We start from the raw sequence: 18,119 nt of genomic DNA, 5'->3' as shown, positions 1-18,119 counted from the left end.
CTGTACAAGGCAGTTGTGTAAGTTCTACTCTTTAGGTAAACAACACGTCAGCATTGTTCAAGCTCAAAACTGCTTCATTTTTTAGTTTGATTTGATTTTTAACCTTTTGATTCACAAAAATCTATTTGCAAATAGAGGTGTGACAAAATCTGGTTTTTCCTAGACTCTCTGAAAGTGTTAAGCACTAGTCTGGTGAACAGCATAACAATTCCCAGATGGAGAGAATTTACAGTTTTTTAAACTTCTGTACAGGATGGTAGTTGTGTGTAGATCTTGTGCTTGTGTCAGTGAGCCTCAGGTGTGTGATTTCTTACTCTTTAAAAAACCCCAAGAAACAGCCTTTAATATAGAAATGCTTGTCTGGTAGAAAGTGTAAGTTTTATGTAATCCTGTTCTCATTTTGTTTCCTAATTTTTAGATTACACCAGAGTATATTCAAAGTGTTTGTGCTTGCTTGTTTAACAATCATTTGAAACAAACTGTAACACACAACATTGACTTCACAAGGCCTGGAACTGTAAGTATAATTGTTTGGGATTTTTGCAGTTACTGTCTTAAAAGACAATACTACTTAAGCTACATATAGAACAATAAATGTTCTCTAATGGGAAAGACAAAACATAATGTGTTCAACCTTGTATAAGAATATGGCAGTACATTGTTTTGTTGATCTCAGATGGTGGTCAATGACCTGGTTGTATATTTATAGCTGTGTAAGTATGGTTAATTCTGTTATTGTGAGGACAGTAAAATTTGTGTCTGTTAAAATACTAACAAAATGCTTTAAATACGCATTAATCATAAAAGTGCATCAAAACGTTTTACTAAGAAAATACTGTGTACCACTGTTTTACAAAGACAAGCCAAAATCATGAACTGTGCTTTTTGTTTTTGCCATGGCAGGCATTCATGTGTACTTAACTTTGTAGCACGAGAACTTAGTGAGGTGTCAAAGGAAAAGCAGAAGAAAATAAAATTCCTGCTTCTTATTAAAAACCTGCCAAGGTTTTTAATAACAATGATGCTATGGGTACATTTTGTTCTTCTTGAAAATTTGCTAGAGTAAGATAAGGAGATAATACAAATGCTTCCTTTTCTTTTCTATGTGCTAATATTTTCAGAGATAAGTATTATTCCTCATTGCTCTTCAGGCTGTTTTAAATGCCCGCACTTTCCTGTTAATGGTCAGAACTCCTTTCTCTGACCTGCCATGAGTTCAGGAGGTGCACTCTTATGCAGCCTGCAAAAGCTGCTGTTTCAGGGTTTCAGGAAGGAACCAGCATCTGTTTGTCTGCTACCTCAATATTAGCTTCTGTCTGCTGCTCCCCTCTCCTCAGATTTCTATCATATCCATAATTTATCTCATCTCCCATCCTCTAATGTCCCTCCTCCCACCCCATCTTTCAGAACCAACACCTTTCAGAGGTCTTTCCTCTTTCCTTGTCAGTGGCTTTTTGAGATAATACTTTAGGTACCTCAGTGGTATTCTGTATTTTTGCCATCTGATATTGAAGTTATGTGTGCTTCTCCTTCCCTGTACTGAGATCACCCATTCTGTACAGCCACATGCCCTCTTCTGTCTGTTCCTGCTTTCTGCTTGCATCAAGACTTCTCTTTTTCTCCTGTGCTTTCAAGGTGCTACATTTGCCCAGGGTTTTGCTGATTATTTCTATTCTTTTTATCATACATTGATCCTCCAGTCTCTTGACCCTTTTAGGAAAGGGGCAGAGGGAAGAGTGTCATCCTTATGCAAGGTTCTGATTTCTGCTTCCCTAAAAGTGTCTCTAAAAGCATTTCGGCTCCAAAAGTGCCTTTGCCACTAGACTTATGGCACTATGGCCACTTTGACACAGTCTCCAGCTATGCAGATAGGTTAGAGAAAGAGAATATGTTGGTGGTAGATTTTTTTCCCTGCTGGAAGTAAATTTTTGTCTCTTTTAACTAGGTTAACCTGAGCAAAGCTGTGTTCCCCTGGCACAGTTTTATCTATTTTTATACTAGGCTTTTTCCACATATACTAGCAGAGCTATTTCTGTGTGACTTTGTGGCTCATTTATCCAGACTATTTGAGGTAGTTGCTGTGACAGCCAAGCTCTCTAGTGAAGGACCAGTCCAGTTATAGCCCTGAGAGTGTTTAGATTAAGGGTTTCTAGACTGGTTTAGGTCACGCCTTGACACTGAGGTTCTAGCAGCTACTGTGGTTGAGCTCTCATGTTGTTTCTATAAGCAGATGCACACAGGCTCTCTGAGGCATTAGCCAAGTTTTGGAGGGCTAATCACAGTCTTTGCATATAGACATTAACTGCATCATAATAAGGTTCCCTCATCTTATAATTTTGTCCCCTCTTGATCATATTTTCTTGTTTACTTCCCAAGTAAAGAGTTCTGGTTTTATACATGAATAGCAAACATGTAGAAACACAAATAAATGTTAGAAGAAAAAATAGATATTGTTTTATGAAAAGAACTCCTTTCTCATCCCAGAATATTTCTAACCACTCCCTGGCTTTGTTGATGCAGGAAGCCAGATGAGATGAACTAAATTCTGACTATTTGCCATTAGGCCACTCAGGCATGCCATTACTTTTTCTTCAAGGATTTAAGTGCTTCATTGTTATACACTCAGATGTTATTGTTCTACCCTTAAGTGGTTTCAGGTTTTTGCATGAGTTTTGGAATAAAGCTGGAGGCACCGTGACCCAGACTAAGTAGTAGCACGAGTTCACAGCATCTGTGCTGGATTTCTCTTGGAAGATTCATTCACTTTTTGCCCATAACTACTTAGAGGCGCTAGAGTGTGGTCTTTCCAGCTACTCCATTTCACAAACCTCCTCCTGTAAGGGGCAACCAGCTGCATAATTACAGAGAGAAGAGACTAGCAGAGGGGCAGCTACTTTGTTCATCCTTACCTTACCATCATCTTACCTCATTCTGTAGGCAAGACGAGTGAGAGGCTTAAAAAAACAGTCGTTGTCTAAAGAGTTTTATCAGCAATTAAATATGGTGGTTTGTCGGTTGTTAGGGGTTTTTTTCCCCGCTTCACCTTGACTGTTCAGGATGATCCTGTCTCACTGACATCACCAATGTCAGGACAAGGCCCTGAAATAAATTGGTTCTGCTGGATCAATATCTCTAAATAAATGAGCAGAAAAAGGAATCATTAGCAAGAAAATGACTTTTTTTTGGTACTGTCACACAGCCTTAAATTTCTACCACTGTTATTTATGTATGGGTATGAGTGGACATGCATTACATAGTTTGGAAAGAGGAAGTGCTTGAGTTCACAGCCAGTCCAGGTTTTGGATCAGGTTCTGAGAGCAGAAAATGCTAAAACTGCCTCGTTCTCTGAGATCTGTACTTGAGCTTTAGAGTATATTTTGTTAAATCAGCCACACTGGTAGTTTTTAGTTACACTGGGAAGGAGGATTATATGAGTACTGTAAGCAAAATGAAGTATTGTCCAAGGAAATTAAGGAGTATACTTTGGGTTATAACCTTGGTAGCATTATTTGTATGCAAAGTTGATTTTGTTCCCAGTACATTGTGCTCAACTTTTAATGTTGAAGAAAGTCATATTGTGTAGTAGAAAGCTGTCAGGTCTCAGGCTTTTAACTTACAATAAAGGTGGCCTGTATCAGTTGTTAATATGCAAACATCAGCTTCCTGGCTTGCCCCCACCATGGCTGAAGGCCTGTCCTTTCAAACTGGAAGAAATTTGTATCAGGAGAACAAACCCCACAGGCAAGTCTTACTGAGCTGGCTTTAAGACCTGAGGCAATGACAGCCAAAAGAGTTTTCCATTGTAATCATACCCTGAAATCTTACTTAGCAAGGCCTTCTGGTGTCAGCTCTGTGTTCTCTCGTGAGCTGGATTGGATCTCATTCTTTTGCAGAACAGCTCTATGTCTCTTGCCAGCTCTGTGACTTCCTGGGTCAGCTCATGAGCCTGATCTACATCCATTAACAGGATGCATCTGCTGTGTGCAGTGGGCGAGAGGTCACACTACTGTGTTACAGCTAGGAGACCTTTCCAAGGCCTCTGAAGCCCTGTTTTACCCTAAGGTTTTTCTCTTAGCTGCAGTTGAATGTTATCTCCACCTTCCATCATGTCATTTGACATGTGTGGTCCTGAATTGGGAGATAAGAAACCTGAGAGAATTGTCAGAGCAGAAGGTGGGGATTTAAGACAAGAAGGCCAGAGCAGCAGGTCTTACCAGCTGAAGAAATGAAGAAAACATTTATTTGAGGAGTTAATAGATTCCTGACTTTTTAGTGTTCCTTTGGATAGGGAACTGATGTGGGTAATGGTAAATTTGAAAAGTATACTTTCAAGTACAGCAATTTATTACAGGACTATCACAGTTCCTTATATTTTTAACACTCTTAAGTAAAATTTTAATTTTTTTTTTACCATTTTCCTTTTCTAGTCTTGATTTGTCTGGTGGATAAGAAGCAGGGGTTGTAGTTTTTGATGCCTGCAGTTTTCTGTTCAATACTCATCATGAAGCCAAGGTGATTCTGGCTTTTTATCACAAACACAGTACATTCACACTCCACCAAAAGTAGCACAGGCTCAAGTCTGAAACCCAAAACCAGGTTTTTTTGATTGAAATAATCTGTACACCTTCCTGGAATATTTTGGATTAGGGATAAGGTAATAAGGTTCTCTAAGTTTTGGATTACAGGCAAAACAGGAACTGCTTCTTCATATGTGCACTTTCTGCCAATAGTAGAGATGGGTGTAAACCACTGGAGAATCTTTCTGGGACCTGAAAGCTGTAAAATTGTTTGCATGTATTCACCTGTGTCATGGAATAGAATAAATGCCCATTATGTTTTTGCTGCTATTCATTTTGATCATATTTACCTGTAGCTACAATTAGGTGAATTAATATCCCTTGCAAGTTTTGGGTCTCTTTTGATACCACTCTTGAAGCTGTGGAAAAGTAGTGGGGTGGGTTTTTTAAGTTCTGTCACTGGACAAAATTACTAGCTCCTCTGGAAAGTTAAACTGTCACTTACAAACTGTGAACAAGAAAGATTTTTCTTTTTTATTATTTTTGGGAGTTGTTATAGTTGTAATGACTACTATGGGCTCCTATTTTTCTTGTACTCTTTGGGTGTTTTTCCTCAAACATGGTTTTTACTGCAACTGTGCACATGCCATCAAGCTGTAATGGTTGGTGGCAAGTATTCTGTTTCTTACTTATGAAATGTCTGCACCAGCAGACCACATGAAACCTAGGATGAGGGTAACAGAAGGTTTTTATTTTGTTTTTTTTTAATCACTCTTTAAACCACTCAGAGTGGATTCACCAGGCATTATTATGCAGATGTTTGCTCTTTCATTTAAAAATAAAGTGCACATTGCAGCAAACAGCATCTACTCTTAAGTGAGCTTTTCTTTGGATGGCACAATCAGTTTTCTGCATCTCTATCCATGGGATTATTTTATATGTTCTCATTTATGTATGGAAAAGAAGAAACAAGCCTACCTCTTCACGTAGGCAAGGAGAAGTTAATTTTTCCCTGCTGATACAGTATGTAATGCCCTTTCCACAAGTTGCTGCAAGTTTTTCTGTTTACATGAACTCTTTAAGGGTAAGGTATTGACTTCAGTAGGGGTTTCCACAAACTTTTCCTGTTACTGTCCTCAAATCATAGAATTAGCCCCGTTTGGAAGGAACTTTGAAAGGTTGTCTGATCCAACCTTTTGTGATTTCCTTTAATGTTAAAACTTTATTTTAATGTCACCTTTTGTCTTGATGCCTCCTACATCCATTTTCACTGGCTCAGGTTGTGCATGTGTTGAAATGTCTCTCATCATGATGCAGTTTATCTCCTGGTTTCTTTTGCTCACTTATTGGTCTCTATTGATGTCATCCTTTGTCTTAAATTTAATTTTAAATTGTCTTTGTCAGGAATTGTCTGTATGTGTGTATAGCACCATGAAAGGTAAAGTAATTGTTCACATCAGGGAATTCTAAGTATCATGGTAATAAAAAGAAGAATGTCAGATTTTTTAAATTGGTTAAAGAATAAAAATAACTTTATTTTCTGCTCACAGTGAAGTGACAAGTTTCTTATGTCTTCTGTGCAAGGCTGTATATGTCTGTTAAAGAGCAGCCTGCTAAATAGGGTGTTTATATGCTTATTCATCTGTACAAATATGTCCTCTAAAGTAAGTACTGGCAGGTTTGCACAAAAAGGCAAATAATTTATGTTGGTCTTATTTCATTGTGTTGAACTGTGTACTTTTATTTTTAATTAAGACTGTTCTTTTTAGATACAAAGCTGTTCCAAGTATTTTAGTCTACTTAAGGAGAACATGGCATATTTTGTGCTAAACTACTCAAATGTGAATTAGCACCATTCTTTATTTTAGTAACTACATACTAGGTTTCCCTCCAGAGACTTTCTTAGTTTATCCCTGGAACCTTTTGGGATGAAGAATTGATAACATTGCTGAAACACCTTCAGTTGTCTCTCTGTCTTTGTTATGTGCTGGTCAGAAACTCCAGTCAAAGCAAGCGTGCAGAATAGTGGCAGGTGCTTTCTCAGGAGCTGAGGTCTTCGGATCCAGGCCATGTTCAGGGTTTCTCTCTTGGCTGCCCAGTGGAGTGAGCAGCACAGGTCATATATTCCTGTCAATTTGTCAGTGCTTTCTATGTAGCTGTTCTGACTCTGACAGTGTGGAACAATGTGCAGACTGTGTTTGCCAGGTATTGAGTCTTTCTGTGTTCTGACTCTGACAGTGTGGAACAATGTGCAGACTGTGTTTGCCAGGTATTGAGAGGAGAACTTCCAAATATATCATAGAAGAGACACAGCAATTGCAGTTCTAAGACATAGAAGTATAAGGATTGGGAGAACATGTTTATACTTTTCAAAGCTAATAATCTGTTAATTTTGAATTTCTATTGTTTTTTAGGTTTTTTTGAACTATGCATTTCTCTGTGATTTATTTCTGTTAACTTATTTTTTTTAATCTTCTTTATTTTAATGTGTGTCTGTTTGCCTATAAAGGGATATTACTCTATGAGCCCTTGTGATGACGGATATGTAAGTGTCTATCTTTATTTCCTTTCACGTTGCCTGCTCAGTCTCTCACAGTCTGTATTTCTCTTTATTTCACAATGTGCAGCATTTTTCCCTGCATTTTAACTTGTCATGACACTAACTGTGTGGTTTATGAAGAGTCAGAAAATGTACAGGGCTTGGAAATTCTGCATGGGGAATGGAATAGATGTTCTGGGTAACCTTATGGCTTCATAACGCACGTAACACAGCATGTCAACGTAAGAGCAGCTTTGTCCACAACTTTCACATGAAACTTAGCTTCTTACAGCATGCAGAAAGCAATTGTTTCTTCCATGGGATCATCTGTGTATAGTATACATTCTCTGTGAAGTGTGCCAAAACCAGCTGACCCCCACAACGCCTTTGACAAAGCAAATAAATATTACTGCTCAAGATAATTCAGCAAGCTGATTCATGCCCTTCACAGGGCTGTTGTATTCTGCATATTTGTATTTTTTGTTTCTAAAGTCAAACTTCTTTTTGGTAGTAAAGATTGTGAAATCCTTTCACACAGTTAAAATGATCCTCTTTCGCTGAAAACACAAAATTATATTCTCTGTACTGCCTGTGACTTCTGTAATCCAGATGGAAGTTTGTATTCTGGCAATACTACAAGTACACCATAAGTATCTAATTTTGCCCATAGTCAGTGCATTCTTTGTGAAGAAAGGAAATAAGTCTACTTCTGAGTAACTCAGTATGTAATCAATTCATAAAAGTGATTGACACCAATTCTGAAAAATGCCAGTCAATTTAAAATAATACATATTTATATTTTTATCACTTTCTTTAGGTAAAACAAGATTTTGCTTTCAAGAAAAGCTGCCCAAATTTCAAACATATATATCACCTGGAATTAAAGAAACCCTTGTGGGCATTCAACTTCCCACTTAGAACAACATTTTATTTGGAGAAATAGTCATAGAAATATTGAATGCAATGGACTATTCCTTACATACTTATTTTTATCTTGATGTAGAGAACACGACCCACATCCACCTATGGTGAAAGATCACCTGTATCAATCAACCTGTTCCCATTGGTGACATGAATGTTCATAATGGACACTTTTTGCTTGAAGTTAAGCATTTTGTTCCTTCATATAATGCTCTGTTTTGAGATTGAGAAAGGTTGATGACAGATGAGCAATTATGAATCAGATTATTTTTGCTAAAGAAAAACTTTGTCCTTATCCAGATTAGTATAAAGCATTAATTAAATGTAACTTTATACAATGTAGAATGTAATAGCTTACTGTGCAGAGTTGTTTATAAAATTTTTGCAAAGCTGTCTGACTCTGATTCTGAGATATTTCTTGAATATATGGGTAGCTTTCAGCTCCCCTCACTGTTTATGTTTAGTATTTTATACTTCTTTCTAACATTTGTGTTGTCATTACATTATCACACAGTATTACTGTGTGACTTTTTAATGTACACATCAGATGTCTTAGAGAACCTGTTTTATATGGCAAGTGGTAAGTTTTCATAAAAGCATATCTCTAGTATAAATAGGAAAAAAATTAAAAACATTTGTAGACCTTCTTATGAAATAATACTTTGCATAGCCCCAGTAGACCTGCCAGGTTACACAAGCTCGGGGTCTAATCCCTCACAGGCTGCATGGAGCAGTCTTCTTGTTATTAGTATGTAACAAATGAACTCAACATAGATTTGTGAGTTCCAATGATTTGTGGACATCTGCTCAAATTTTGGTTTTACTCTTCATATATTCATCACGTATCTTTGATTATTAATTCTGAATCTGCATTGAATTTACACTGAATTCTTACAGCACATTTTCAGAGTGGGAACTGAGGACAGAATTTGACTTTCAGCTTTGCCTTCAGCATATTATGAATATATACATCAAACAGCAAAGGGGACATGGCTTGAATATAGGGCTGCAGTATTTGATAAAATCAGTTGTGGTTTTGGCTTGCACACCAAGTGCATCTGCTTTCTTTTATAAATACTGATTTTTTTTTTCCCTTTGAACTTCTTTGTTTTATTCCATGCTGTTCATATTCATGCCTGTCTTTGTTCAAAAATAAAGGGATGCCATCTGTGGCTAATGTGCATCGTGACAGAATTATTTGACTTAATGTGGCTCCTGGTTTGGCTTTGGCAAGAATCAACACAAACATAAAGTCATACCCATGATCCTACCAGAATGAGCTATGCTTGGGCTGTTTTTTCTTGTATTTCTTTCCTTAAGACACTGAGCTTCTGCATGTCTTTCAGTTATGACAAATGATCCTCTCTCAAGATAGGTTTTGCATGAAATGTATTTTTTTCAAGATGAAGTCTGAGTGTTGGGACATAGGAACGTGCTTGCTACAGGTTCTTCACACTCTGCCTTTCCTTGACAATCTAAGGTATACTGTCACTCAAAAGGTTAAAATTATGGCTAGCCTGTTCCAGGATAGACTGGGGAAAGGGCCTGAGAGAAAATGCTGAGGAAATAAATCTTGTAATCTAAGAAAAATGAGAAGAGGAGCTACTAAATAATTTCTATTTATGATGATTGTCCTATAAACATTGAATTGCTTAATAGCAAAATAATACTTTTTAGCTCTTACACTCTGCCATTCATTGGTAGATCTCAAAACCCAGCTTGTTCAAGAGATTGATGCCTGTATCTGCTTTTCAGATGAGAAAAATTGAGGCCCAGAGACATGAAATGATGTGTTTGGATTCTGTCTGCAGTTGGTGGCTGAATCAGGACTAGAAGTGTAGCTCCTGAGCCAATGCCTTACTCAGCATGCCACAGATGCAGATTAGCTTACTTATGACTAATTGCAATCATGCAGATGAAAAGGAAGAAAGGAAACCTCTGCCTCTAACATGCTTGCATTCTTTCTGCTTATCAGTGGTGCTGGCCATAGTCAGATTGAGAAATGACAGTGCCCTGAAGAGCAAACTTTCTCCATTCCTGTAAGACTTTGATAATTGAACCTGATGTACTATGAACTTTTTCCTTAATCCTTTCCCAGAAACACCAAAAGCCTGAAAGAACTTCCTTCCTCCTGTGCAGGTTCTAAACTGATAAACTGTCTCTGATCAGCAAAGTGACCACAAGTTTTTCCAGCTCAGTGGTTCTGCCCTCAGAGCCCCAGTGCAGGGTCTGCCTCACTCTCTGGTGCCTTTTTGGTGTAGGAAGAATACAGAAGGAAACCATACTAAATACCTTGCTGTGCTCCATCTGCTGGCTTAAAAAGTAATTTGGGAATTAATAGGACCTTGTCCCATTTGATCTGAATGTTTTTCCAGTTGAAGTTTCTGTAGTTTGAAATTTCATAAAAGCTTGCAAAATCCTACACTTGCCAAAAAGTTTTATTTGTGTAGAAGAGCAATATGTGCATCTTAACCAGTTATCCTTTGGTTAGATTTTGGTTGGAGCACGTTTTTCTTTCTAAGACAGCAAAGAAGTGCATTAAAAAAAAACTTTATTGAGAAGCAGAGAATCTTTATATACATCTGTGTAGCCCTAGTGCCCTGCTCTGTTTCTTCACACATTGCTATTCTCTGTTTGACCTTCCATCTCCAAGGGCTCTGCAATCTTTTTTGCATTCAAGTGCTATGGTCACTTTCTTCCATTTCCTCTAATGGACAGAGGAGAAAGGTGCTGACAGAGGCAACGAAAGTGATTTGTGATTTAATTGCACATGCAGCTACAAGGTTTTAGGTTTTGACTGGGAAAACAGTTTTGTTTAAATAAAATTAACTTTTTATACATATTGAAAATGCTAAGGAAAATGAACAAGGGCAAAACAGTCTAGGGGCAGAGATGATACTTAGAAAGAATTTTGTATTGTGTAAGATAAGCTATGATGTGAGAGCTGCTGGTCCAGACAGTTTACTTTTGAGGTGTATGACCTGTTTATTGTATATAAGTTATTCATTGACATGATATAAAATGCTTTCCAATGTGCACATAAGCTTATTTCACATATAATAGAGCAGTTCCTTGTATTACAAGGATATCCACAAGGTTGTTTTCAGGAATATGTCAGTTGGTGTAATTCAATATTCTCTATGGTATTTCATGCTTTTTGTCTCCTAAATCCCACCATTTTAAATCTGACAATAGACATTGATTATATAGTTCCCATTGAAAGAGGCTCAGTTAGGAGAGAAGACCAGTTTTACAGGCATAAGTGGTAATCAGAGATTTTTAGCAGAGAGATCAACACAAAGAGGTGACATTGAATATTCTGCAAATACAGCATGTAGTTGACATCAGAATGCATGACATGAAGCACTTTTATGCCAGAATTGCTGCTTCTTTGCTTACCTACAATGATACTCACTGAGGCAGACAACTTTCATGTGGAACTTTTATGTGGTGTTGATGTTCCTTGTTGTGCAGTGGTGCCTGCAAGGCACTGTGTCACCCTGCAGAGAAGAAATATCCAGGATTTAATTATAATATCCTAGGCAGAACCACTAAGAAATGGCACACTATTTCATATTGGTTTTATCCATACCAGAATATATAGTCCTATCTTTACATATTAATAATTATATATAGGGGTATATTTTGGTAGCAGCAGGCACTTGATAACATTAGTGTTGGAGCAAAGAATTACAATTAATTTATGTGCAGAAATGCATGCTGGCTCTCCAATGAAATATTATTGCAATTTTAAAGGTATGAAAATTTATTAAGTCAGTGAATGAGCTTAGCAAGTTCTTCATCTTCCTCAGCGGGCTCAGATAGTAGTTTCTATTCCTTTTTTTATTATTATTATTATTTTAAATGCTTCAAGCATAGGTAATTTGTGGACTGTGTGGGTGAGGATAATATAGCCAGATCATAACAAAAGAGATTTTGACCTGTAAAACACTTTAAGGGAAAAGAAAGATAAACACTGAAGTGCTCTTTCTTTAGCTGTGCTTCTGGTTTACAGCACAGGTTTTTATAGGAAAAGAACTGCAGAATCTTAGTGAAAGAATTCACTTTGGACCTCATTAATAACATGATGTGAAATTTGGACTTATATGCTTTAATTTCCTTTTTTCTTTCTTTTTGTTATTCAGGCTTCCACACTGTTAAGGGCATCTTTATCTTCTATGTAAGTATTTGTTGCTGAGCTTTATTTCTGTCTGTAGAGAAGAGGAGGGGTTTGTAAACTGAAGTACACACTGCCAGTTGTCTGCAAATGGGACCCACTCCTCCTCTGTGCTTCCTCTGACCTCAGTGAGCATTGATGCAAATATTGTGTGATCTGTGTTCTTCTGCTGAGCAGCTTCAATAATGTTCTAATTTCAGCACAATGTTGTTGATCCAGTAAATCTGCCATTCCACACATGTGAGGCTGTTGCTGTATTTTTAGTGTTTCCACATATTTCAGTCCTGTTGTTCTAATTGGTTTGATTCTTGCAAATCCAGGAAAAGGGGGAGTCACTAATATGGATTTTTGGGTTCCTTTAATTTTTTTGTGTCGGACTTAATAAATTTGGGCTTATAATACTGAATAGAAATTATATATTCAAGGTGAAGTTTTATTAAATTTTTGAGACACTTTTAATCCTGTTGTTTACAAGATAATGAATGGGGCAATTATACATAGGACATAAAATTTGTTTTGAAAAGTGGTAGGATGGGAAGATAGTAAAACATTTTAGTGATTTATATTTAAATATTAAGATTAAAACATTGACTGAAAGCAATTTTCTTAAGGGAAACTTCTGTTGCAGTGTTAAATTTCAAAACAGCAAGATAGTATTGATGCACAGAAAGTAGTCCTGTATTAAGTCTCATGTGAAGTCAGCATACTCCAGGCTGTAAAAATCCATTCAGACCACACCACCTCTGCTATGGAGAAGACATTTCTGTGTACATAAGGGCTTGGAGGTGGAGATGGAGCTGCAGCTTTTTGCTGCATCTGTTTCTAACTGTGTCAAGAGCCATGAGCTGCTGCCCTCATGCCCTTGTGGTCCAGTAGGGGAGGAGAAAAACGGATGTTACTGTACTGTTTTGTGCCAGTAAAAATCTCAGCTCATCAACTGTCTTGTCAGTTTACTGTCTGCAAATTATGATGGTAAGCAAGCTGCATGCATAAGTAAGAAATAACCCCAAATTTAACAAGTTTGTTGTTCTAACACTGTAATGGTAACAAAAGTAATAAAAGTGTGAAAATGTGGAAGTTCTTTTCCTGAAGCAGACTTCCTGTTTTGGCTCTTCTCACCTCAGTAACATCAGCTGCACTGAACGAGGAGAGAGAGTTTTGATGAGTGTCTTTTCCTTTAGGAAGGTGCAGGATGTGCCATTGCTGCCCTCTCTGGATTATGAGAAGCTGAAGAAAGATCTGATTACAGGAAGTGATCGTCTCAAGGCCCTCTTACTGCAGGCTCTGCGCTGGGTAAGGACAGGGAAGCATCCACAACTGAGATCCCTTTTGCAAACAAGATCTGGTGATGAGTTCAACGTGAAGGGCAAATTCCTGTTGGTGTAGCTTCCTAAGGCTGTTGAGATGATGAAGGCACCCCAGACAGGAGGTGTCTATTTGTAGTGTAGCAGTGTCCTTTTCATCAGAGGAGAGACATTACAATTGCAATTACATGAGCAATTCCCAGATTTCTGCGATATTCAGTGGAAATAATTTCTGATGTGCTTTCACATAAATTGTTGTGTTAGGCAGTTCCCTTTTCCACATATCCTTTTGGTTTTTATTTATATAAATACTGCTGTATCTATGACATACCTGAGTCTAATCACCAGTTTTGCTTTATAATCAAGGTATTTTACAGGAATCTACCTTTTGGTTGACTTGGGTTATGTAATGACATTTCAGAAAAATTACAGGTGACAACAGGAAGTTACATTTTCCTGCTGAAAAGGAAGCTGGTGTGTTCAAAGTGACAGTCATGAAAGATAATAGTGGAATTCTGATCAAGTTTCAGTGTCTGTTTTCACATAAAAACAAACTGTTTGTTCTGACAAAAAGTACTTCTAGCCCAATGCTCTGTCTCAGATGTATAAGAATAGCACTGCATATGTAACCATTAGAGGAGCTTTTTTAACTTTATGGGAAGTAATTCTGTATCCTTCCTGTATGGACAGTGATGAGAGGACCCAAGTAACAGTTTTGTAGTGGATCACACAGCTGAGGTCAGGTCAGTTCATTTCATCTCTTTCCCTTAGGTCACTGAGGTTGAATTACTGCTCCCCATGAAAGAGGTTCTCAGCTATAGAGTATCAGCACCTTTAAAATCTCCAGGGGTCATCAATCCATAGTTTTGGCTTTTTGTGTTTTTTTTTTTTTAACTTGTTTGTTTATGTTGTTATTTATTTTAGCGTTTGACAACATCATATCCTGGAGAACAGAGAGACACTATCATGCAAGCTTACATCAGTAATGACCTCCTAGATTGCCACAGCAACTGTCAGGTCAGCCGAAACTGAGTTGTCAGTTGTCCAGCTTCTGTGTGATATTGCTCATTTATGTCTATGAAGTGCTGATCATAAAATTTTATTGCTCTCTGGAAGAGGAGAAGAAAAAAGGTAGTAGTGCCAAAACTGGGTGATACATTTAGCTTCTGCATCCCAGTCTTTAAATGTTGATGGCAAAGCTTTGCATTACAAGAGCTCGTAGTGTAAACACGGTTCTTGTAGACAAATGGAAGTTTATCACCTCCCTGTGCTTCACTTCTGTCAGTTGAGCTGAAGCCTGAGCCCTTTAAGTCTTGCTTATCAGATGCTGTGTCTCTTTTTGAGTGATTGTGTATTGTTAAATAATACACTCAATTCATTTCACTGATCTAAGATAAGAACTAAATTAGGACTTCACTCCCAATGCCGCTGTGGAATTTGTCATTGTGCACCTGCAATGATCAACTGTGTTTCTGTGAATTTAAGGTGGATTGGCACCTTTCTTTAGAAAGGGGAATTGCTGGTGTGTTGATTTTGAAAAGTTGTTTCAGTCCCTGATAACTCAATACTGCTGCTAAGAAAAGCACAACCTTTTTCATTGACTGTAGTGATTTCTATGCATAATTGAGTTTCCCAGGGGTTTGAGGCACTTGAGCCTGCTTGGTTTGTTGTGGCTTTATTGTCTTTGCAACAGTCTCTTGTACCACTAGGAAACGTAAAGTATTATTAAATCAACCATCAGTTTTTCTCCCTCTAAATTTCTGTAAAAGGGAAGTTATATGTAAAGCCTGAAATAAAACAAATAAGAAATCATTTCAATGTGGTGGTGTTGGTAAGTTACTGAGCTGCTTCCCATGCTCTTCATTGTCAAAGAAAAGCATTCCTATTCAGGTAATATTACTGCACTTAAGTTTGTCAACAAAGCTAAGTTGTTTGGTTTGTGGGGGGTTTTTTTGTCACTGACTATATATTCATTTTAGGTACCATCTTTAACTGGACTGTGTTGGCTCAATGTAACTTCCACTCTAACCATAGTTTAATGGTGTTTTAAGAGACTCAGATGAGAAGCTGTAATTTGCCTATTTGTTGATTTTCCATCTCTCCTTCAGCCACCTGCCAATAAAAAAAAAAATTGTACATCATATTGACAAATCAGTATGCATCCAAAGGGTTTGTGTTTTTTCTGTTTAAGTTTAATGAAGTTTTTAAAACATTATAGGAGACTAACTTTTGTGATTTATTAACATCTGCTTTCTTTTTCAGAGAAGTGTCCTCCAATTATTATATTCCAAGAGTGAGGTAGTCAGACAGTATATGGCAAGGCTCATCAATGCTTTTGCTTCACTGATAGAAGGTAAAAGATTCACTGCAAAAAATAAGATAGCATTTACATATAATGCTGTCTTATTGGTGCTTCACAAGTGCATGTCACTGCATGTGGAAATTCAGAGCCTTATTTGCACCCTTTTTCTAGTGATTCACTATCTTTTGTAGCATGCATTCAAAACTGCTTTTCAGTATCTGGAAAGTCTTCATTTTGACACTGTATATTCAGTATTTCTGACTTGTTTTGATGATTTGTGATCTGTGTGGGAACTTGCTCAGATACTGCCTTTAATATAGCCTCCAGTTTCTCCATGAGGGTTAAAGACAAAACTCCCCATTAATTAGGTTTCCTGTGGGCAGTCCTGCTACCAGGTTGTGCAGTAGTAACTACTGTGGCTCCTGCATTTTCGTGGTCCTCACCTGAATAAATCTTTGTGCATCACTGCTAACAATCCAGATGCATATATATCCAGCTTTCTATCTCTGCCTGTCCCAAATTAGCTCTTGGTTTGCTGCTATTTTTGGAGCTAAGTATACCAGGTGCTGAAATCTCATTTGAAGTCAGTAGCAGGAGGGCACCTGACTTCCCAAGCTCCTTGGACATTTCTGTACTTTTTCTTGATTGTACAAAACTGCTAGGTCAGAAAGCATGTACTGAAAGTGGATTCTGTGTGGTACTGATTTGGTAAGTGTGGACCTCTAATAGCCCAAGTGTCTGGGTTGAATGCCACTGGTCTGCTACACAACTTTGTGCAGGTTTGTTTGGATCTTGGCACAAGTTTGTGGCTTGTCAAGAGGAAACTGAGGTCAGTCCCGCTTACTTTTCCAAAGAGAGGAAGGTTTTCTGTCATAGCTGCTATCTCAGCATCTGTTCTTTCATCGCTTTTTGCACCAGGTCGTGCCTACCTTTCTCAGAACCTAACATTGCTGCAAATGCTGGAGGACAGGCTGAAAGCTGAAGACAAGGATTCCCTTACATGGGAGAATGTTCTGGGGGCTCTGCAGAAATTCAGCCTCAGGTGATGAAAGCACAGCGTGTGGTGGTGACAGCAGGGGAGGAAATGCAGGCTAGTTAGGCTCTGTTCAGGGAGGAAAGAGGAGCACTTGATTTTCCCATAACAATCATCAGAACCCCTGATGGCTGATGAAAGCAATGTCACTTATTATGGAGGAGAATTCAGTTTTGCTGACTGAATTAACCTGACTTCCTACCAGCTGTCAAAACCCAAGTAAATGTACATCTCCTGCCACAGCCTTTGTGTGCTTTGTATGTGTTCCTTAACTGAAGAAAGTGAAAATCTTCATGCAGAAAGCTCTGACGATCCTACATGGAAAAAAAAAGAGTTGTGATACATTCCAAAGCATAAGGTTTTCATTATCCTTTCTGCAAACATTTTTCAGGGATTTCATCTTTATCCTGTTGACCCCCTTTCCTGGAGCTGTCTATGCACAGGCTGTCTTGTTTCTTCCTTTTGCATTAGCAGTCTGACTCAAGTACCCACCACAAAAGAAATACGCAAAAGCAGTAAAGGGCATGCTCTGTTTATCAAGTAAATATGATCTGAGGAACTCTGTTTTCACAGCAGTCAGGAAGAATACTGAAAATTTGGAAGTGTTTTATTTTCTAAAAAGTAACAATCTTATAGAAGGTTAATTCCAGATACTTGACATGAGGGAAACTTTTTTAATATGCGGTCAGATGCTCCCTTGTTTTGCTTAGTCCATGCCATAGACCTGCTGCAATATCCAGCACTAAGAAACATATGAGCTTTCAGGACCAAAGCCAGGAAAGCACCTGCTTTGATCTTTGCAGTTTAAATACAATGCCTCTTGGAAATAATGTTATGAAAAATTCTGTTCTTCAGTAAGACTTTTCTACCAGCATATACTTCTTTTGTATTGTAGAGTTTTTATTGTAGATCACAGTTGGCCAGCTGGCACTTTATTCACCATAGTCTTTGAGGGCAACTACAAATTGAATTAAAAGAACATGAGATTTAAGAATCTCTAGACAAAAGTGCAAATAGATTCAAGCAAAAAACCTCATTTGTCAAACTGGCAGTACAAAAGTGCTACAGTGCTATGGCTACCTATGACAGAAGAAGTAATTAATTTGTTTTATGGATCTGTTGTGTGTAGCTGGCTTTTAAAACCAATCTAAAAAGACAATTGAAAATGCCATTTTAGCTGGAGTAAGAAGCCCTAGAAAACAATGAAGAAATTTACCTCAGCAGTTCACAGGTTTAAAAAGAACAAAATAAAACAAAAGACAAAACCTCCTGATCTGTCCAACAATGTTTTAGTCCTCTAACCATATGGGAATCTGCATCTTCAAT

The 18,119-nt window shown here is 37.7% G+C and overlaps 1 protein-coding gene across 2 annotated transcripts in view; it reads left to right on the top strand.

The window, feature by feature from the left end:
• Positions 1-18,119, top strand: part of ARMC9 (armadillo repeat containing 9) — a 61,636-nt gene that overhangs the window by 16,876 nt on the left and 26,641 nt on the right. For both annotated transcript variants that reach the window (XM_041467606.1, XM_041467605.1), the window contains exons 10-16: positions 419-517; positions 7,027-7,062; positions 12,123-12,157; positions 13,336-13,447; positions 14,383-14,475; positions 15,721-15,811; positions 16,679-16,802. In XM_041467606.1, coding sequence (XP_041323540.1) covers positions 419-517; positions 7,027-7,062; positions 12,123-12,157; positions 13,336-13,447; positions 14,383-14,475; positions 15,721-15,811; positions 16,679-16,802 — 590 coding nt within the window. The remainder of the gene's footprint in view (positions 1-418; positions 518-7,026; positions 7,063-12,122; positions 12,158-13,335; positions 13,448-14,382; positions 14,476-15,720; positions 15,812-16,678; positions 16,803-18,119) is intronic.

This window comes from Pyrgilauda ruficollis, unplaced genomic scaffold (assembly GCF_017590135.1).
Source record: "Pyrgilauda ruficollis isolate IOZ18807 unplaced genomic scaffold, ASM1759013v1 scaffold21, whole genome shotgun sequence".
Taxonomy (NCBI): domain Eukaryota; kingdom Metazoa; phylum Chordata; class Aves; order Passeriformes; family Passeridae; genus Pyrgilauda; species Pyrgilauda ruficollis.
Note: the sequence above shows the minus strand (reverse complement) of the source record. Positions and strands in the feature narration are given on the sequence as shown.